Source organism: Podarcis vaucheri (genome assembly GCF_965113315.1).
Source record: "Podarcis vaucheri genome assembly, chromosome: 8".
Taxonomy (NCBI): Eukaryota; Metazoa; Chordata; class Lepidosauria; order Squamata; family Lacertidae; genus Podarcis; species Podarcis vaucheri.
This window is the reverse complement of record NC_138766.1, coordinates 26,271,293-26,293,929: the sequence shown is the minus strand read 5'-3', so window position 1 is coordinate 26,293,929 and position 22,637 is coordinate 26,271,293. Positions and strand designations below refer to the sequence as shown.

The 22,637-nt window shown below is 44.2% G+C and overlaps 1 protein-coding gene across 3 annotated transcripts in view; it reads right to left on the bottom strand.

Moving 5' to 3' along the window:
- The window catches only part of PHLPP1 (PH domain and leucine rich repeat protein phosphatase 1), a 162,402-nt gene that overhangs the window by 32,405 nt on the left and 107,360 nt on the right, over positions 1-22,637 (bottom strand). For all 3 annotated transcript variants that reach the window (XR_014222287.1, XR_014222288.1, XM_082234161.1), the window contains exons 5-10: positions 18,638-18,784; positions 17,672-17,902; positions 14,758-14,960; positions 12,093-12,153; positions 9,224-9,319; positions 5,012-5,167 (exon numbers count right to left, since the gene is read on the bottom strand). Coding sequence is in view for 1 of the 3 variants with exons in the window: in XM_082234161.1 (XP_082090287.1) it covers positions 5,012-5,167; positions 9,224-9,319; positions 12,093-12,153; positions 14,758-14,960; positions 17,672-17,902; positions 18,638-18,784 (894 nt within the window). In the remaining 2 variants the exon portion in view is untranslated. The remainder of the gene's footprint in view (positions 1-5,011; positions 5,168-9,223; positions 9,320-12,092; positions 12,154-14,757; positions 14,961-17,671; positions 17,903-18,637; positions 18,785-22,637) is intronic.

Below are 22,637 nucleotides of genomic sequence, written 5' to 3'. Positions count from 1 at the left end.
GTCACAGCAGGCCTACCAGCTTCCAAGACCCAATTCATTCAACAAGGCCATTAGAGCATTTCATGGGAATGTGTAAGACACCAAGCCATTGCTTGTGCAAAAAAGCCCCAGCATTCTGGCAGGCAAATCCACTACCTTAAAGTATTCACTCTATGTGCCTGCTATAGACATATACATAACATCTTTATTTTTATAAAGCTACACAATGTGGGAAGCTTCTGCACTGGGCTGGTCTAGGACCTTTACGTTTAGAAGTGAACCTCGTTGCAGCTGAATGTTTTATGTGTGTGTGTGCGCACACACACACACACACACTATGGGCCAATATTTCCAGGCTGCAAATACAAACCACCAAGCACCTACCCTCCAAAATGCAGGTACGCACTGAGCCTGCCGCACACTCACGTACGCACACACTGTTTGATGTCAACTCACCCAAAGGGATGCAAGCGAAAGCTTGAAGTGACAGGCTACACACAAAACATCAAACAAACAGAGGAAAGCGTAGGAAGAATCACGCTGGCATTTATTTTTAGCCCTTGTAGCCAAGACCAAATAAACTCAAAAGACACTGGAAATGCCCCGGAAATGCCACAGATTTGCACGTTTCCTTTGGCAACTGCTACATTTGCAGTCTTGCAACGATTCAGTTTTACAACCAACTTGCTCAAGTGAGGAAACCCTAAGAGATTTAGGAGCGGACACAGATTTTAGCGTTTCCAAATCTCTCAATCATGGTGGGGTGATCAGGAGAGGTTAAGACCCCACAAAGCCAACGATTTGCTGGAGGATGCCCATTGAGTCTTCCAGCCAAATATACCTACACTAGCTTTCATCAATGCACTCGGTATCTGATCCCTTGATCTGAAAAAAAAGCAAGCAGCTTAGAGGAGAAGCAGAGTGGAAAGAATAGAAAGAATACGATCGTTATTTTCTAGAAGGAACAACGTGAGCAGCAGCGAATTGCGAGGATGCAGGTGCAAGGATGAAGGTTAAAGGCACATTTCTGGTAATCCCTACCACCCAGAGGAATTCTCCATTTTCACGGTGCCATCTGCTACCGCTAACGCAATTGATTATCTGTCGCTCCCCACTGAGTCTAGTTCGGTCAAGTTAAGTTCTCCTTCCTAGCACAGATGATGTCTCTGGCCAAATGACTAAGACCAACCTGAACACATTCCAGTGCCTTTGAGAGAAAGCACTCGGAAGACAATTATTTATCCATGTCGGGGTGAAGCATCTTAAAGAGGACCACACAAAGATTATGGTTGCCATGGGACTGCGCCTGGAAATGATGGAGATGAACACTAAGACACACTGTCTTAGCGGTGAAACGTTTGTGTGTGTGTCAAAGATTATTGTGGGCCTTTACGTCTTTAACAGGGTGGGGTGGGGACACCAAAGAACAGGTTCCAAACTGGGAGGCATTTTTAAAAGTCAGATGTTAAAACAAGCGACACTAGAGATATATTCCAAGTGACAGACACGGAGAGAGATGAAAATTTCATAAGGCAAGAACAGAGGGAGATGTTGCAATTACGCTACCTTGAGTGTGGCCTGTGACAGGCGGCAAGACATTTAGGAGCTATAAATATTGGCCCGATTAAAATCCAACTGCCGCCACCCCCCTCCTTTGCAGCCCCAGTAAAAAGCAGGCTGGAAGATGGAAAACTTAAGATAAAAATGAAACCTGTATGATAAATCCATCTGCTCCATAAAGCCTGGGCGGGCGTTTGTGTGCCATATCAAGTTTGGCCCTGTAGACTGCTGGTTATTTAGACCAAAATCTTCTCTGGTGTATGGACCATTAATAATGTGCCCACAGGTACTCAGGGGTACATCATGGGTGGGATCCAAAGTCAGCACAGAACGATGCAACGTGGTTGCTGACTGGAGTGTGGCCCTGTCAGCACATATCACCTCTTCTTAGAAATCAGCACTCCTTGCCGATTTGTTAGCGGGCCAAGTTCAAGGTGTTACTATTGGTATGGAAACCTTAATAGCTTGGGACCAGTTTGCTTTTGAGGTCAACCTTGCCCCATTTCTGCCCACTTGATCACTCTGAGCTATAGAGCTGGCATTGTTACCACGGGTTCCATAGTTGGAAGAAATCAATCTTTTAATGGGGCAGCACCTAAGCTTTGGAACCACTTCCTGCCCATTGACAACAGGGAGGCAACTTCCCTCCATTTGGCATCTGCTTAAAACCTGCTTAGGGACACGGGTGGTGCTGTGGGTTAAACCACAGAGCCTAGGTCTTGCCGATCAGAAAGTCGGCGGTTCGAATCCCCGCAACGGGGTGAGCTCCCGTTGCTCGGTCCCTGCTGCTGCCAACCTAGCAGTTCGAAAGCACGTCAAAGTGCAAGTAGATAAATAGGTACCGCTCCGGCGGAAAGGTAAACAGCGTTTCCGTGCACTGCTCTGGTTCGCCAGAAGTGGCTTGGTCATGCTGGCCACATGACCCAGAAGGTGTACACTGGTTCCCTCGGCCAATAAAGCGAGATGAGCGCCGCAACCCTAGAGTCAGCCACAACTGGACCTAATGGTCAGGGGTCCCTTTACCTTTACCTTTTTAAAACATTTTAGTTTAGGCAAGCCTATCCAGACACATAGATGTTGGTGCATTTTAATCTTTTTTTAAAAAAAATGCTAAATTTGATTATGTTTAAATGTTTTTAATGATCATTTTATAGCAATCAAACAGTTTGTACATTTTGTTAAATAAATAAATGCTAGGTCAGAGTACACCCTTTGCAATTAATAGACTGGCTATACTACTCTGAGTATAATAGACTAGCCAATACTCAGAGAATTAAGAGACTAGCTATACAGTATTACTTTGAGGACAGTGGTACCTCGGTTTTCGGAAGCCTCCATTGCCGAACGGTTCGGTTTTCGAACACTGAAAACCCGGAAGTAAATGCTTTCGTTTTTCGAACGCGCCTCAGAAATTGAGCAGCTTCAATATGCAGTGTGTATCTGTTTTTCACGATTTTCTCTATTGAATCGCAGACTGCCGTTTGCGCCTCGGTTTTAGAATGTTCCGCAAGTGGAACAGTCTTCCGGAACGGATTACATTCGAAAACCAAGGTACCACTGTATAAGTTAGTTGGTCCCCCCAAACACTGGGCTTGAATATTTGTCCTCTGATCCTGATCTGCCACAAGCAGTTATTTTCAATCTAGACAAACATTGTAGGTCTCTCCACTGAGATGTGCTTCCTTCACATTTCGTTTTTTGCTAATGGAACCATGTGCTGCTCTCATTCCAGCATGATTGGCAAAGAAAAAGAAAAATAATAATGTACCAACTGGATTTCTGTCATTCCTTTGAAATCTCAAAAGATGAGTCCCAGTCTCAGAAACCAAGGAGCTGAGGGCTCTTAGATCACTGATAAGGCTCAATTTTCATCAAGGATGTGGCATGAGCCCTGCGGATCTCCAGATGACAATACGAAGTCAAAGAGACTGTGTGACCAAAACAAAACCTGAAGCTTCCCATGCATGCTTTGAAACCCGGGGTCAGGGGCATGCTGGGAATGAACTATAACCCCTGGACTCCCAGCTTGCTTTTCATCGTTTCAAGCCCATTTGTAGAGCTAGGACACAAAAATGTCTCCTATTTTTGCTTTTTTGAGAGGAATAGTCTGCTCCCACTTTCAGCAGTCTCTACTCCCTTCAACCCCCCACACACACAAAGGAAGGAAAAAAATCCAATGGACCTCCACCCAGGAGCATGAAGCACCTTTTACCAAGATTCCTGGCAGTGTTCAAAAATTAAAAGCCAAACCAGTATCCTCACAGCCAATGGCAACAGGTCCAGGAATTAAGACACTCCGCAAGAAACAAAACTTTAAAATGTACCGATCCTAGGGAGAACAAGTGCTGGTATTCCGAACACACTCTGTTGCAACCAGTGGTGTAGCGTGGGGGGTGCAGGGGGGGCGGCCGCACTGGGCGCAACATTTGGGGGGGGCGCTCGCACTCGCAGCTCTCTGCCCCTACCTGGCTCACTCACTCTCTCTCACTGCAGTGCTGGCTGTGCGAATCCGATCCGAGCCGCTGGGTCGCCGCCCACTGTGGAGGGGGGGGGGGTGCCAGGCGTGCGGTGCGGAGAGAGAGCGAGGGACTATCTGGGGGAGGGACAGTGCAGCGGCCGCCCAGCTGAGCATGGGAGAGAACCACACCAGACCAGACCAAGCAGCAGCAAGAAGAAGCTGGCAGCGGCGGCAGGTTAGGGGGCGCAAATTACTTGCCTTGCCCCGGGTTAGGGGGCGCAAATTACTTGCCTTGCCCCGGGTTAGGGGGCGTAAATTACTTGCCTTGCCCCGGGTACTGACAACCCACGCTACACCGCTGGTTGCAACGCATGATCAGTGGAAACTTTCAAGTATAACTTCAAGGAAGGAAAACTCGCTCTCTCTTGAAGAAAACCAGCCCATGAAAAGCTACTGGGCATTATTTCACATTTTGCATTTCAGTTCAGAGTTAGTTTTACACACACAAAAAGTTTGTTGAGACACATTTGAAATGCTTTGAAACAATGTATTTCTTTTTTTTTTTAAAGCCCCGCTAGTACACCCCCTTCTAAACCTTGGAACCACAAGAAGAAGAATTTCAATTTGAATGGATTAGACAGAGCATCTGCTCCCTTCACAGATGGCTCTCAGATCGGAAGGAAAGGTAACCTTATGTGGAGTCAGAAGACTGGTCACTCTGGAGTGCCATAATTTTAGGGCTGGAAGCTATGACTTCAGAAAATGGGGTGGGGAGAGGGGGAAAAAGGAAGCGGTAAGCTCTTCAACTAATTATGTGACCAAGACAGATTGAGAACGCCAAACAGCTTGGAAATTCTCATTGCCTCAACACTTGAGAAATTTGCAATAGGATTTCAACTGAATGGGCAGTCACACAAAATTTGCTGGAATGTAAATGGAGGCAGAGAGAAGATACCGAAAGAAGGTAGGGAAGGCCACACACAAACACACACACCGCTTTTGCTTTCTGCTTACCTGTCAGCTTTCAACAGCAAATTAGATGGCAGCTCTGTAAGCAAGTTGTGTTGCACGTCCAAGACCTCGACATGCGTCCGTTCGATCCTCTCTGGTAGCCTGGCTAATTGATTGTGTCCTGCGAGCAACTTCCGCAAGCTGATATTGCAAAATAACCTGGGTGGGGTGGGGTGGGGTGGTGGTGGTGGTGGTGGTGGAGAAAGGAACAAACAGTAAATGAAACAATACCAAGACTTGTGGTACAGTCCTCTCAGGGCCTCTTCATGGACCAGAAGCCTAGGCACAGCATCCACTTTCTGGTTAAACTAACCACAGTGTGCCATAACACTCGAACAAGAAATGGTTAGTTTAAACTATGGTTTCCTGAAACACAATGGCCTGGTTCAGATGTAACATTAAACCGTGGTTTGGCATTACAGAAAGCAGCCTCAGGCCTGCACAATTCCCCCTCCTCTCCCTTCCTTGCAACAACGCCAGAAGCGAGAGGAAGTATTTGCTTTGTCATTGTGTCTGAACTAGGCCAAACTGTGGTTAGTTTAAACTATTCTTTCTTGAAATGACCCAAAACCTTAGTTACTGATCTGAGTTTGTTCTGAAACTTAAAAACACTTTAGGCACACCCCTCAGAATATAATACTATAGTCAAGAGAGCTAGGCTTTGGCTCTCTTCTGAATGTACTCTGTGAGGAAACCATAGTTTGTGGCTGTGTGATGTGCGAAACACTTCTCATACACAACCTCTGAGCAGCGCCACTTGTTTGAAAGTGCTGTTTGGTCAAAGCCTCTTTCCTTGTGGGGGGGGGGAACCACCCAAGGAGAATCAGTTCCTAAAATATTGCTCATCCAATATTTCCCCTCAACCAAAAATGACTCAACATCTTTTCATATTCTTCCTCTCCTCATCCAAATACTTCCCCTCCTTCTCCCTCCCCCTTTTTAATACTAGACTAACGTAAAGCTTCCTTCCAGTTCTACAGGGAATGAAATTTATCTAATCCGCTTTACTGTCTTGAGCTTTTTACATGCTAGGGGCGGCCAACCGTTCTGTTTCCACACAGAGAAGGGGGAGGCAGATAAAGAGAGAGATGCTTTATAAGACACATTAATGGGCAATGTGGCTTCTGAAAAGCCAATTGAACTAAACAAATTTAGAGCTGGAAATCGAAACCACACCATGAATCTGCATTTTTTAAAGTTCCCAAGCTCCGATTTTGAATCAGGTGGTCTTTTGAGGGGTGGGGAGGGATATATCTCGCTGAAGATGGGAGATTATTCTCGTCTGCCACCTGCTTTGTTCTTCTCCCTGTGGCTGCATCTGCACGTTTTAATCAGAAGGCGCGCATGCCCCACGGTTGACCCTTCTTTCAATCAAAGATTCGCAAATTACTCAGCACTGCAGATGCCTCCTCCACCCGTTTACGTATTAGAAAAGACACACACACGCCCCAAGACCTCCTCCTCACCAAAACCCATGCCTTTTCGCTCTTCTCCCTTACAAATCGAATCCACCCATTGTCATCATCAGGCCACAAACTACAGGTCACCAGGGCCAGCGTGCCAAAGCAATCAATAAAAGACATTGTTTTCCCTTGGTGGATGTTGTCAGATAATCTGCGCAAGTGCCATCGTTCACAGTTATCTCAGGATGACGACTGGGCTGCATCGCACAGCTGTGGACGTAAGTCAATAACCTCCACTTCACTTGTTAAAGACAGCGCACAAGTGGGTGTGGTTGCTAAGTTTGTTGCTCTCTCTCACTTTCTCTTGGTAGCGTGCCCAATCTAGCACTGAAACAAACGTTTGTGCGCTTTCCCTTTTAATGCACTGTTGGGAATTTGCTGGAGCTTAACTTGAAGGAGGGGGGTGTCTCTCTTGCCTGCAGAGTTGTCAACAGCATAAACTTTAGTCATTGGGGGGGGGGATGGCAGGCATCAAAACTATAGGAGCCTGTTGTTAAGCTGTAGAGAAGACCGCTTTATGAATCAGCTCTTTATGGAGCAAGGGGACAAGGCTGCTGCTATGCTCACGCCTGCAATTCAAGACCTTCATCAGTAAAGTATATAAAAATCAAGAAGCCTTGTTTAACGCTCGCAGGAGGCATTAAAAAAAGATGACTATGACTGCACCCCAAAGAGTGTGTGTGTGTGTGTGTGTGTGTGCGCGCACACACACACACACGCGTTTATAACTTCGCTCTTACACCTTTGTGCTTTGTATATTTGTGCAGAGGGTCTACAGTTCTTTGGAAGAACACACGCTTCCCATGAAGAACTTTTTGGGTTCAATATCTGGCCTTTCTAGCAGATGATGAAGAAGACCTCTTCTATCGGAGACCCTGGGGCTGCTGCCGTCGGAGGATACCTGGGCAAGATGGACCAGTGGCCAGCCTTGTGCATAAAGCGGCTTCACATGCTGAGATGAAAATAGTATCTGCTATTCTAGTAAGCAGAAATTATTCAGAACTGCCCAAGCACCCACACACTAATGCTTAGTCAACTCTGCATGCATTCTGCATTTTTCCCCTCTTTTACAATCACTGTGCGAACCAAGAGCATAGTACTCAACTCGCTACTCCAAGTTTATTTTGCTTGGTTAACAAGGACAGCTCTTACCCCTTAGAAAAAGTCTTGGAAGCATGTGAGCAATACCTGGTGAAAACTCGGAAGCCCAGGGAAGTGGAAGCAGTTAGTGTTCTTTTTTTGACCAACAGAAACATAACCAATTGCATAAACTTTGCCAGCCTTCCCTAAGCTAGTCGTTTGACTCCTAGCTCCAAACATCATCATCACCACCATTATTTATTAGATTTGTAAACATTTCCTGGTCATGCCGATGGGAGCTGGACTTTGACAGCATCTGGAAATCACCAGTTTGGGGAAGCCGGGTCTAAGCAAATGTATGCAGAGATGCTGGGCCAGCTATAAAATAAAAATGGTCCCTGAACTTTAAAACTGTAGTTTTAGATCATTCAAAGTCCTTCCAGTTCAAGCAATTGCTGCTATAGCCATAACAAAAACCACCAAAGAGTGCAAAGTGTTCTTACACACTGGAAACCTAACCAAGATAACATTAGCTGCACTCCTTAGTGATTATAAGTGATAATCCAAAACATTTAAACAATACCATACCCCTCCCACAAGGCCTTTAACCTAATGCTTTCCATCTTGCCTTTTTCAGCCCTGAATCCACATTTTCCTCTCTAAAAACCATTTGCGTTTTCTCATCTCTACTTTTTCAACATGTTTACACACGAAGCACTTTGGTACTGAATCCTCTGTGTGATGACCAGTTGGCTCCATCTGCCATCCAATCCTTTTTTAAAAACACTGTTAGGTGTTAGAGCTGGGAGATATCTGGTTTTCAGCTTTGCGGCTAAACATCGTGATTAAACTGATATATCACAATGTCTGAAATAAAGATGGAGCTATGCAGAGACACTGGCTGGCTTCACTATTTTCCCCACGGTGTGATTTTTCAATAGCGCGCGCACACACATTTTGATTCACAATCTATTGCCTGCTCAAAAACTATGAAACTGATGTCACAAGATGGACTTCAAACAGGTTTTGGACGATATTACCGCTATATCGCCCAGGCCTGTTAGGTGTGTTTTTGTTTGTTTGTTTGGTGGAGGTGTGGCAGAGATTCTGTTTATGCCATGTGGCCACAGGGCAGGTTCCTAGGAAACTGCCTCATACCAGGTGAGACTATTTGCTCATCTAGTTCAGTTGTGTTGACACCAAACAGCAGTGGATTTCATGGCTTTCAATCCCTCCTAGCCCTACCAGAAGATTCTGTTGATCCTCTACCATTAAGCCATGGTCCCTTATTCCATTCACACCCTTGAGATTCGAAAGGTTTTTGACTACTGAGAAGAACTACTTTAACATTTATTTAAGGAGCCAGGCAACACGATGCTGAACAGCCTTAGGACATCTGTCTGCAAATTGAAGAAGTTGGGTGTTTTGTTTTTGTCCGGATTAAAGAGCAGAAGAAGAAGAAGAAGAAGAAGAAGAAGAAGAAGAAGAAGAAGAGAGGCTGTGTTGCAGCTTACAACACAATGGCACCCTGTGAGGTTGAAAAACATCAAACAGAAGGCAAAAACAAAATACCCGTCCATCTGTAACCGAAACAAGCTAAACACTGACTCCACAATTGTTTCTGAATTGTGCGTCCTGTTCCTACTTGTGTAACTATGTCTGCAAGACTCACCGGGCAGGCAGTTCACATATTTGATTGTGGCCCAGATCCAGAACTTCCAGCTTCCTGCTATCGCAGACCCATTCAGGGAGGCTCTCGAGGTGGTTTCTGCACAAGGGAGGCAACAAACGAACAGGTTACGAGGTATGAAAAAACAAGCATATGTGTTTTAAACCAGGATAGGCAATGCAATGAAATGTTTGGGGCCGCAAATGCAACTTGCCCAACATTGGGCCAGACACAATCATCTGTTGTTTCAACCCAGTCACTCTTCTTGGAATGGAGTTCGCCACACAAATCAAGGTTTCCACAATTCTCAACCCACAACCTGCAAAATGATGTCATGCAGTTCAACAACAAGAGCTTAGTGTTGATCTAACAGTAACATGTGGCAATAGCGCTTTGCTTTGCTTGGGAGAAGGAAGCAAAAGCAAATGAACGCTGTAGAAAACGCTAATAGCAACTGGAACAGTAGCACTGTGCTTCCTTTCAAAAATGTAGCAATTTCTTACATGCTCGCCTATGTTTCCATTGTATATATTTAGGATTTGCCAGTGCACTTTTTTGAATGCTCATTAAATTCAGTGCAGCCAACTGGAGGCAGCCAGATGTTGCTAGACTCCAACAACCAGCAGCTCCAGCAGTCAGCATGGTCAACGGTCAGGGATGATGTGAACTGCAATCTAACAACCTCTGGAGGGTCCTACATCAACTGGTCCTGCACTTATAGATCAATCTTGTCTTCAAATATTTTTTACAGCACAACGAGTGTGTGTACCAAAATTCCAAACCACTCTGCACAGAAACTTCCAAGATGGCATTTTCACAGGAACTAGAGTTTAGACAAAGGAAACAGAATCAGTGGCCATTCAACCAGATTCAGGAGAACTCCCAAAAACCGTATTCCTTCATTACCAATATTTACTCTACAAATGAAAGTTTGTGCCCACAAATACATCCTGCTGTATGGATCTCTTTTTCTTTGGTGTGTTTTAAATAAGGCAACAGAGCAGGATGTTTAGCTATTTTCTTATTCAGTCCAGGGGAAGTTTACACAAAATGCTGGCTTGCAAGCTCTGTCCTGCTCTGTCCTTTACACTATCAACAGTGCTTTGCTTATAGTGAACTGAGTAAATTTCCAGTAGAATACCAGCTTGGAAAATAAGGGGATTTTTTTTTTTAAGGCTTTACTCGTCTCTAACACAGCTTTAAGCTGAAACGTATTTGCAGGAAGACAAATAGTGCATCATTCACATTTTGGGGTTGTGCAATAAATGCCACGTTAATCAAATATATAAGAAAAGAAAGTGAATATATAATCTTGTTATGAAAACAAGCTGTCAACATAGCTAGCCTCAGATATTGGGAAGTCAAATATTCCTCATTACGATGACTTGTGGAAATAACGGTGGGGGGGGGAGGACACACTGATTTTTCTAATAAATTACTTATCCATGTGCACATACTGATGAGATTCTGGCACGCAAATACATTGACTCATGCACTTGTATGCTTCAAGTCACTGGCAGCACCCCCAGGCAAGGCAACACCCTTGTCTCTTTGGTGCTCTTGTTTAGACAAAACAGTCGCTTCGCTCTTTAGGACAACTCAAGGTCTGGTGCTCTTTTTAAAACAAAAAAACAAAACAAACCACCCACAACAATGCTCAAAAACGCAAATGACCTCCTCTGCTTAGAATCATGTTGTTTTAATCCTAGTGTGCAGGCTCTTGCGGGCATCAGAAACAGCATCGCATGCATGGAATCGGAAAACTTTTCTCTTTTTTTAATCTAGCTGTGTTGGTGTAAGTGCCCTCAGCGGATGTTCCACAGGAGGGAAGGGAGACAGAGGTACCAAGCAAAACCAAAGCACATGAGTACGCAATGGGAGTGAATCTTCCTGTCCCCACAGATTTGTTTTAACAACCCTAGGGTCATACATTATTGTTTGTAAGGGGATTTCCCTCAGCGCTACAGATTAACCCAGGCATGGGCAAACTTGGCCCTCCAGATGTTTTGGGACTACAACTCCCATCATCCCTAGCTAACAGGACCAGTGGTCAGGGAGGATGGGAGTTGTAGTCCCAAAACCTCTGGAGGGCTGGGTTTGCTTATGCCTGGATTAAACACTATGATTCGAGAGAGAGTCCATGTATAAGGCAAGGCCTTTAAGATAGGGCTATTTTACTAGTGCGCCTAAAGATCTGCTCCGCAGTGTAATTTGAAAAATAACCCAGGTCCAATGCTGCAGTGTGTCTGAAACACACTCACAAACTTAACCAGTTGTATTTGGCTGTGCCTTTTAAGACCCAGAAAACACTCTTCAGATGATGATGATGATGATGATGATTTAAATCACCAGACCTCAGAATGAACACATCGATTTGTAGAAGCCATCTTCACAACAAGGAATAAATGGAGTCTTGACATTCCAACACACATTTTGACAGATCAATTAAAATAAATAAAATTTTAATTTTAAGTGAATAAAATTCTAGCGCGTGCGTGCATGCACACAGCAGCTAAATGGGGGTGGGGGGGAGATTCCCTTATTCCAACCTCTCTGAGGGATGACGTAGACAGAAAATTAAACAAAGTCCAGAGACCAGCAGCAGGCTGTGGGATTTTAAAATGGGTTTCAGAACGCCACAGCCTTTTTTCAACTTAGGTTGGCAACCGTTACATGTAATGCTAAACTACAGTAGAAGATGGAAGTAGGGAGGAGAGAATAAATAAGGAAAGCTCATGCAAACTAATGGATCAATCCTGAACAGTAACCCCAGCTACTTGTGTGTCTCTACCAGCCCTCTTAGCAAGGCTAAGGTAATTTTTGTTTCAGCCATGCTAGCACCGTGTTTTCAAAAAGGTATATTAGGGCTTACCTAGAAACATCCATGTAAGTCAGATAGTTCGGAACTGGATACACATCAAGGTGAACAAGTTCTGTGAAAGGAACACAATTAATATATACCAGAAACAAAGAAAAATTAGCATTGAAAATAATGCACTACTTCCTATTTCCCAGGTTTGTTGTTTCCCCATCGTGCAAGTTGTACATCGCACACAGTAAGGAATATTTAATATGGCTTAAAGGGTCTTCAATAGACATAGTACAGTGGTACCTTGTTTCTCAAACTCAATCCATTCCGGGAGTCCATTCGACTCCTGAAACCGTTCGGAAACCAAGGCGCGGCTTCCGATTGCCTGCAGGAGCTTCCTGCACTCAAGCAGAAGCTGCATCGGACGTTTGGCTTCTGAAAAACGTTCGCAAACTGGAACACTTACTTCCAGGTTTGTGGTGTTCAGGAGCCAAGCTGTTCAAGTACCAAGGAACCACTGTACACCAGATAGTGGTTTCTTCCATTTCTCCTTAGCTTTCAACAGACATAGTTCTCTGTTATTTAGGAAAGTTTTCCTCCTGCTGCTGCTTCCTAAAATGCAGTCTCAAATCAGTTCTGGGATCTGAACTGCAAGTACAGTAGGTTACAAAATCTGAGAGCCCGAGGAATATTTTTATCCCCAGGAATCAGACATTCTTAAGGTTTGATTCGTGTGCTTGTGATGCACCACTTCAGACTGCCAGGAGGCAGGGAGAGAAATTCATGATTGTAGAATTCACCACACACACACACACCACCCATACAGAAAACATCCACATCAATAGTTAAATCCTCTTCCCAACGTCTAGTATTCTGCAAGGAGGAATTTTTCACTTTTCATGGTATACGGCAGCATTCAATCACCGACTGACCCTGTCTGCAGTGATACAACCCAGACATAGGTTTATCTCCTGAGCGAGAACTAGGCTTATGGTAAATCAATGATTCCTCACCCGATCATTTCCCAAGGCTATTCTTCACACAGCATCACCAGCAGCACTTCATTGCACTGCCATTTGTTTGTAGACAAGAAGTCTATCCTAACACCCTCTTGACCTTACATTAAATCCTTCAACTCATAATTAGCAGCCATATCCATTTTTATGCACAGAACTAACAAAGCCTAATCCTACAGTTACAACGTTCATCAGTCCAGATATCCATTGAAACAATGGTTTGGCAATGCTTGGATTTTGCTGCCAATTTCTGAAACCCATGCCACTGCTCAACTATATGGTTATGCACAGGGAAATTTAGGGCAGTCTTTTCTCTCTCTTTTTAATCAAAAAGGGCTAAGAGGTTACACAACAAACCAATCACCATGAACTTAGGGCCTATCTGCAGTCCAGAGGTGGGAGACGGCAGAAGAAAGAACGAGAGCTACTGCTGCCTGTTCGTAACTCACTGAGCTCAGCTGCCTACTTCAATCAATTCTTCAGTGCTTCCAGCAGAGAGAGAAGACCTCAAGGTCCTAGGCTCAGCAGAAACAGCTTTATGCAAAAGACAGTTGTGCAAATCCACTTTATTTGCATAATTTATACAAGTGGACTTTTTTGGCCTGAGGGTTGTTCTCGCTGCAGAAAATGCTTAGCCCACTCTGAAAACCAGAGCAAGGGACAACAGGCTTTCCTGTTACATGTGTCATGATGAAGTCCAAAGGAAACTAAAAAAAGAAATGATACAACAAAGAGGCATGTGGCACCTTAAAAACTAAAAATGTTAATATGGCATAAGCATTCGTCAGACGGATGGGGTGTGACCCTCAGTTTTCAGGCAGAGTGTGTGTGTGTGTGTATATATATGCACATACAAGTGCACACAGGTGTTAAGGGGGGAGGAATGTTAAAGGTTGGAGATAAACGGCAACAGAATGTGAAAATATAGCCTGTGACAGAACTTAAATGCATGCTAAATGGTCCTTCCCAGCAGCAGTAAGTGGTGGCAACACAACCATCACAGAATTGTTGCATAAATTAACACAAATGTAAAAGGTAAAGGGGCCCCTGACCATTAGGTCCAGTTGTGACCGACTCTGGGGTTGCGGCGCTCATCTCACTTTACTGGCTGAGGGAGCCGGCGTACACCTTCCAGGTCATGTGGCCAGCATGACTAAGCCGCTTCTGGCGAACCAGAGCAGCGCACAGAAACGCTATTTACCTTCCCGCCGTGTTTTCGAACTGCTAGGTTGGCACGAGCAGGGACTGAGCAACGGGAGCTCACCCCGTCGCAGGGATTCAAACCGCCAACCTTCTGATCAGCAAGCTCTAGGCTCTGTGGTTTAACCCACAGCGCCACCCACGTCCCAACACCAATGTAGGGAAGCCAAAAACCTGAAATTTTGCAGTAGGCGTCAGACAGGCAGCAGGCTTTGGACTGAAATTATCGGTTACCTATGGTATGTTGTCATCTTCACAGAAAGTCAAGGCCAATCGCTCCAGTATTTCAGTAACATTTATGTGAGGTAAGCTGAATGCTTAAAATGCACAGTATGAAGGCATTATTATTCATTTCTGACACTGGCATAGTGGTCCTCTAAATGGTTTGTACCATGCTTGTGCGCTGGGGCTGGATGAACCCTGAACCTAAACACGGCATCCAAATCCACTGTAAGACGAGCAGACCAAAAAACACCTAGTCCTTGTCTGAACTGCCTTCAAAGCAAACTTACCATTTGAAGTGGCGTAAAGAGCTTTAAGCAAATATCCGCTGATTTTGAGGCTGACCAGCTGGTTTCTTTCACAGTGCAGTATTTCAACGTTGTTGAAGATGGTGGCGTCGAGTTCGCCTAGTTTATTGTCCCGAAGATCGAGCTGGGTGACGTGATGTAGGAAATCAGCGCCGTCCGCCACCAACCTCCTAATGACATTTAACCTGGAGTAAGAGAGGGATGAAAAGAATTATGCTGTTGATGGGCGTATGTCAGCAAGAGGTTGGAAAGCTGAAGTTTTGGCTCTAAAACTATCATTTTCTCAGTGTCCCAAGCAAAAATAAAATACAAGCCCAAAATCTGGTGCCCAAATGGGCCTTTATGAAAAGCTCATAGTGACTCACATGGAGGTCCCCAATGTTCTCCCTTCCAACGTTTAGTTCTAAGCAACGCTACATCTTCAAGCACTCCCCAGGTCATACACTAGACCCTTTTGCTGAAAATCTTGGAACCCATCACCAATAGGTTGTGAGGCAAACAGCAGGAAGTGCTCCCAAGTATCTGTCCCTCATTTCGCTGGGGCATTAGAGGGTGCTGAGAGATAGCTCAGTTGGTAGAGCACGAGACTCTTAATTTCAGGGTCAAGGGTTTGAGCCCCACGGCGGGTGAAAGATTCCTGTATTGCAAGGAGTTGGAATAAATGATCCTTGTGGGCCCTTCCAACTCTTCAGTTCCATAAACCGGCGGGTTGCATTTTTATCATCGTTTTTGCAGTTCTGCTACCTGAGATTGTGCCTATGCAAAATGAAGCTTGATACTGCTCTGATTAGTTCTGAAATGGTTGCAGCCAAAGTGGGGTCCCATTCAGCTTAGCCATATGCATCCTTCCTGCAATCAGGACGTACACTGAATAATCCCAGCCAATGAAAACATGCATTTTCCAAAGTGCAGCGAACATCAACATTCACATACGAACATCAACAATCCCAGATCACTTTACCACTGTCAACATGAATTGATGGCGTATGACTGACAAAGAGGGAGGTACCGTATTTTTCGCTCTATAAGATGCACCAGACCACAAGACGCACCTAGTTTTTGGAGGAGGAAAACAAGAAAAAAAATATTCTGAATCTCAGGAGCCAGAACAGCAAGAGGGATCACTGCACAGTGAAAGCAGCAATCCCTCTTGCTGTTCTGGCTTCTGGGATAGCTGTGCAGCCTGCATTCACTCCATAAGACGCACACACATTTCCCCTTACTTTTTAGGAGGGAGAAAGTGAGTCTTATAGAGCAAAAAATACGGTATACACCAGTGTATGCTGACAACTCTTACTTTAATTGGATGTTAGTACTTGGTGCATTTCTGAGATTTTGCTTATACACAAAATTCTTCTGGGATTGCAGGTGTTCAAATGGGAATGTGACATTCCCCAAACTTAGGACTTCCACTATAATATATGAATACCTTCATAGACTAAAGCACTGCTTTGAATTCCTCAGAGGATAAAAAAGTGGGGAAGAGGGGTTTATAAACATGAAGCTCTGCACATATTCCAAGTTCTCCATTTGGGCACGGCATTATAATAAAAGTTTACATCCCACCCAAATCCCAACACTTGACAATGGTGATGTGATCCAATGGGTCATTATTTTATATTTGGGGTGGGTCACCCAAACCCATACATGCACATATTATAAATCATGGCAGGTCGAGAGAACTTGTCCTGCCTAGTCCTTGACTTGCTGCAGAAACAAAGGTGATCTATAAAAAGCAGCCACCTGTACAATTTCATTGCACTCTGAAGAGTTCAATTTTATTTTCAGTGCTGAGCTGACAAGATCGATTAAATCACACAATCAGTAGAATGCTTTGGGGGGCAATGAAAGCTCTGGAAGGACCAGGACTGCACTTCTTTCTTTTTTTTAAGTGCTCTCATCCCTAGATTACACCATATGCCATCTTCTAGTATGCATAAGTTAACTCCTCAACCTGCTCCAACTCCTTAACCCATTAAAACACAGGCATCTCCCTGCAGCTGTATTTGGAATTATCAGGCAAAAACCTGCCCAAAACCTATGAGCATTTTAAGAATTTTGTATGATATGTACATTGTTTTAAATGTTGTATTTTTTAAATTAAAAAAAATTCTATTCAGTTTGGATGGGGTGGAGAGAAAAGAAGGCCCCACCCATCAGCAGATGTCATTGGTGACATCAGTTGATGGGTAAAGGGGCGTGGTTTAGGGAAAATGGCCTCATGGGCCAAACCAGACCTTTTGGCAGGCCAAAACTGGCCCACAGGTCCTACCCCTGAGGTAAGGGATTGAATCCCTCACATACGAGGTCAAGAGTATTTGCATGAGGATGAGAAATTACCGTATTTTTTGCTCTATAAGACGCACCAGACCACAAGACGCACCTAGTTTTTGGAGGAGGAAAACAAGAAAAAATATATTCTGAATCTCAGAAGCCAGAACAGCAAGAGGGATCGCTGCGCAGTGAAAGCAGCAATCCCTCTTGCTGTTCTGGCTTCTGGGATAGTTGCGCAGCCTGCATTCGCTCCATAAGAAGCACACACATTTCCCCTTACTTTTTAGGAGGGAAAAAGTGAGTCTTATAGAGCAAAAAATACGGTATTTCTGGTTGGTTAAAGCAGTTCATTTCTCGATTTTGCAGGCTAATGTAATAATATGACAACTAAACACTGCCAAGCCTACATTTATTGTAGAGGAAGTCACTCTTAATTTGATCGCTTGCGTGAAAAAAGAAGCAGAGATATTTAACAAACATCACCCCTAGCACTAAATGCCCTTGCTCGAAAGTTCAGCATCTGCATATGAAATTTGTGACCAGTCATAGCCAATATCTTGAAACGATGCGGACAGCCATCTTCACTCTTGAGCTTCACCCGTCCTCTCGCAAGGTTACGTACCTTAGATCTACATGTTTGATGTGTGGCATTCTGTTCAGCGCCTGCAAGCAGAGCGTTTCCATGCAGTTTCCAGACATACAGAGTTTGTCCATGGCAGGCAGCTTCTCTAACACCTCGGGAATGCCGCTGAACTCGTTGAAAGAAAGACCCAGGTAGTTAAGCTGGGGCATCCTTTCCAACTCAGCGGGAAGGCTCTGGAGGAAGTTCCCATCCAACAAGAAGGTCTGTAAGCTATTGAAGAGAAGAGGTGGTTGTTAATAGCAGCATAACCCCCCCCGGCCCCCCCAAAAACAACTCTTTATAAACATGTATTGCAGCAACTCCAAAGGACCTTCTGGCAGTTCCCCTGTTGTAAGAAGTGGGGTTACAGTAAGGTCACCCTGGATTTACAAATCAGCCCCCTGACAAAATCCTACCATTCCTATTAAAGTTGAAAAGTGTCCCCGGATTCATTGAAAAAAATCTGGTAACCTTAGGTTACAGGGAACCAGGCAGAGGGCCTTCCTGGTAGTGGCACCCGCCCTGTGGAACGCCCTCCCATCAGATGTCAAACTGATAAACAATGACACGACTTTTAGGAGATATCTGAAGGCAGCCCTGTATCGGGAAGCTTCTAATGTGCGATGCTCTGTTGTGTTTTTGTATATCCTGTTGGAAGCCACCCAGAGTGGCTGGGGGAACTGAGTCAGATGGATGGAGCACAATCAATCAATATTATTATTGTTGTTGTTGCCATATTCTGGACCCAAGTGAAGGTGCTAGTATACAAGAGTTTTTCACAGCTTTCCTCTGTATGTGAAGAAGTGTGTAATACACAGGCACTTTTGCTGGTCGTTACAGATTTAGTTGTGCTTAGGCGTTTAGCACACACTTTTGCCATGACTCAGGCATCATTGACCAAGGCTAACCCTCTGGGAGGAGTCGGTGCACTCAGGGTTCACGCTGCCCTTGGCCATCTGTACCTACTTGTTCATATCACCGACGGCTGCTGGAATACTTCTGAGTGCATTGCAGGACACATTGAGCTCAGTCAAGGTTGGAATGCTGCAGACTGCCAATGGGAACTCTCCTAAATGATTGTTGGAAAGGTTAAGGCTCCTCAGCTTACTGAACCTATGATTGGGGTGTGGGGGGAGAGAGGAGAGAAGGAGTAAAACAAAACAATAAATTGTGTATTAAATTAAGGCCATGTTATGCAGAAGAAATGAACTACCCATAGACTGTCACCAAGCGGCTGCTTAAGCCACACAAATTTATTTTCCGCAGTGCTAAGAAAACAATTAGCAATAAGATGCTGGAAGATATTCAGTATTAACAGTATTCTCTACCAATGTGTTTCCTCAATGACAAAAGGTGTAGACTTAGGAGGGGAAAATATAGTTGGGGGTGATCAAGGGGTTTGCAATAGTGTCCTTAAAACCCCAGGCGTTTACAATTAGAAACTCAGTCACAGCTCAAATATGTCATACAAAGTAGGCAAGCTTGCAGAGTTTTACATGCAGTTATTTGGATCTCTGTGCCTATCTTGCATCAGCAATAGTATAGCCATTGATCATGCCAGTAGTATAGCTGGTGCAAAACTGGAGACACACAAATTCAGAATTATTTTCCCCCAATTATTATTCTCTTAGCTGGGAAAGGACGAATACTTGGAGCAACCTTGACAAAGACTTCCTTGACAGTATGTACAGACACCTAAGGCAACACATCTCTGAGTCGAAATGATTTATTTTTTTCCAAGGACAGAAATTTCTCCTGGTGTTTAGTATAAATCCTACTTTCCTGCAATTCAGCCTTATAGAAGTACCCTTAAAGGACTACAAAGGTGCTATTTATTTCAATATGTACCATGATAAGTTACCATTTGTATTTACCACCCCAAGTTCCAAAATGTTCTGGAAAGTGATCAGCCCTCAATAATTTTTGTTTTATCAGCAAACAAGCTGCACAGACAAACACCTTTTCTGAAGATGGCAGCTGTGTTGCCCCTGCTGCAGAAAAAACTGCTAGGATTCTCACGGCACTGTAAACAAGCACCTAAAACCAAGAAATCAGCTATCTTCCCATTTGTGAAAGGTTGCATAGCTGGTCACATAGCGTTGATTTGTAATCACCAAAAAGTGGCATTTACAAGCTTTTGTTTTAATGCCCTATGCTTCATTTATCCCAAAGTTTTCCTATAAACCTGTTCAAAATTTTCCCAAGTTTCTGTCTGCAATCGTGAGAGCTAGAAACCCATTCTATTTTAAAAATGCAATCTCAGTTTGTCACCATGTAGTGGCAGGATCTGTAATCTGAGAAATATTCCATGATCTGCAGCACAACCATAGTCTTGAAAATCCCTACACACACACACACACACACACACACACACACACACACAATGTAAACCAATTGTACTAAATTATAAGTCCATGGGAGGTGTGTGGATTTAAGGGCTTTTTGAGCAGAAAATATGCACTGCGTCGCTTCGCTCTGTTTGTCTGTCATGACTTTACAATCAGACAGAAAATCCTCACCAGAAGCTTTCGAATTTCAGTAAAGCCAGCAAGTGAATCACTGTTAAGTTTTCAATTAGCAGCACTTGTCAGAAAGCAGTTTCTTAGCACCTTAATTAGACTTCTCTCACCCTGGGTAACTGCTCTTTAAAAAAGCAAACTAATTCCATAAGGGTTTTGGTTTTTTTGGTTTGGTTTTTTTAAAGGCTTCCCTTGGAAAGGGGAAATTATTCTTTAATTCCTCCTTGGTTATCCCAGCACCCCCAAAGCAGAACTTGCCCCTGAACTTAGGCCCATCTTGATTGCAAGAAAAAAGGGGAGGGGGAAAAACGTGAAGTGATTACTCAAGGAAGAAAGGGGACAATCCAAGTTACCAAGACTGCATGTGCAGCCACATTGTTCAGGTTGCCTAACAACAGGGAGTAGGGCGTGTGTGTGTGTGTGTGTGTGTGTGTGTGCCTGCAGGCAACCTGCTAAAGGGCCGAATGCAAAGATCTGTGTCAGCTTCAGATGGATGAGAGGAAGCTCTTTTCCTGACGAAGTTCACTAGAGGGCTTTGTTTTCCCTTCATTCAATCTCCTCTCGGTGCATGATGGGAGTGAGGGAGAGTCATGGAATATACACACCCATAAGAACAGAGGCAATCACAGTATCCATCAAGCATCAAGTAAAGGGACCCCTGACCATTAGGTCCAGTCGTGACCGACTCTGGGGTTGTGGCACTCATCTCGCTTTATTGGCCAAGGGAGCCGGCGTACAGCTTCCGGGTCATGTGGCCAGCATGACTAAGCCGCTTCTGGCGAACCAGAGCAGCGCACGGAAACGCCATTTACCTTCCCGCTGGAGTGGTACCTATTTATCTACTTGCACTTTGACGTGCTATCAAACTGCTAGGTTGGCAGGAGCGGGGACTGAGCAACGGGAGCTCACCCCGTTGCGGGGATTCAAACCGCCGACCTTCTGATCGGCAAGTCCTAGGCTCTGTGGTTTAACCCACAGCGCCACCCACGTCCCCAAGCATCAAGTACCACATCCCAAAAGCACCTGCAGTCAGAGGATTCCCCCAAGGATAGCATCCTTCCTCCCCACCCACCACCAACAGAACTAGGGCAAGAAATTCCTTGGAAAGAATGGAGCTCAGCATTGGTAACCGGGCTGATCCACAAAGTCCAGCTCAGGCATAACTGCTTAGATCAGCCACTGCTTATTAGTCAGAAAACAAGGGGCATTTTCTTAAAAAATAAAGAATTCCCAAAATGGTCCTGAGAACTTCTAGGGCTCACAAATTGTTGAAGCTATAGAATTTAGAAAACACTAGAATTAGCCATTATCTAAAGAGAGAACTGTCTGGGTGGTACTGAATGCTGAACTTTGCTGATGCCATTTGATGTGGTGAGAAGGTCAAACAAATGAGGAAACCAAAGCTAAATAGGTTGCCATTCCTTGATGACGAACATCAACACTCCAGCCATTTCCCCCCACAGTCCCCCCCCGTTATAGTAAAAATATGTAAACAGAAAATATTAGTGCATATTGTTACAAATATGAAAAAGTTTAGCTGTGACCCTGCCTACCCAAATGCTATTTGTATTCATACAATTTAATTATACCTAAAACGATGCACCACACATATTCCCAAAATGGGGGGAAATGCATTTCCTAATAGAAACTCTTAATTGTTTGCTTATGCTCTCTTCCTTCTCCACACCTTACTGCTCCAAGTAAATTTCACTATAAATACTGCAGACCAGGTTCATTCAAACCAACTGTGCAACTGAGGACTCTCTACTGTCTTCCACATACTTGCCTACTTTAGTCTAGCCAGTATAATCCAGTTAATTACCAATTATTGACATACCTTTAGATAGTATCTTCAACTTAACCCAAAAGTAAATGTCCTGATTCCAAGGGCAAAAGGTAAGATGTACATTGGTGACCATTTCTTTCAAAAAAAACACAACACACCCCTAAGTACTCCCACAAGCATACCCCATATGATAGTAATTTGCCCTGAGGTTCAGAGCAACACCAGCATAAATGTGGTTTGGTTTTATTATTACACTTATTAAACGTGAGAAGGGTTCGGTATTGGGGGGGGGGGAATACTTTTAAAATAGTTGTCGTCGTTCAGTCATGTCCAATTCTTCGTGACCCCATGGACCAGAGCACGAATAGTACTTAAATCAAAGTATGACACATTTCATTCTGAAATATCTGGCCTTATCATTACAGTGGTCCCTTGGTTTACGAACTTAAGCCCATTCTTAAACCAAAGCGTTCTTAAACCAAGGCGTGCTTTCCCATAGCAGCAGGGGACTCAATTTACAAATGGAACACACTCAACAGGAAGCGGGACATGTTCTGCTTCCAAGGCAAAGTTCACAAACCAAAACACCTACTTCCAGGTTTGCGGCATTCTTAATCCAAGTTGTTTATAAACTAAGCTGTTCTTAAACCAAGGTACCACT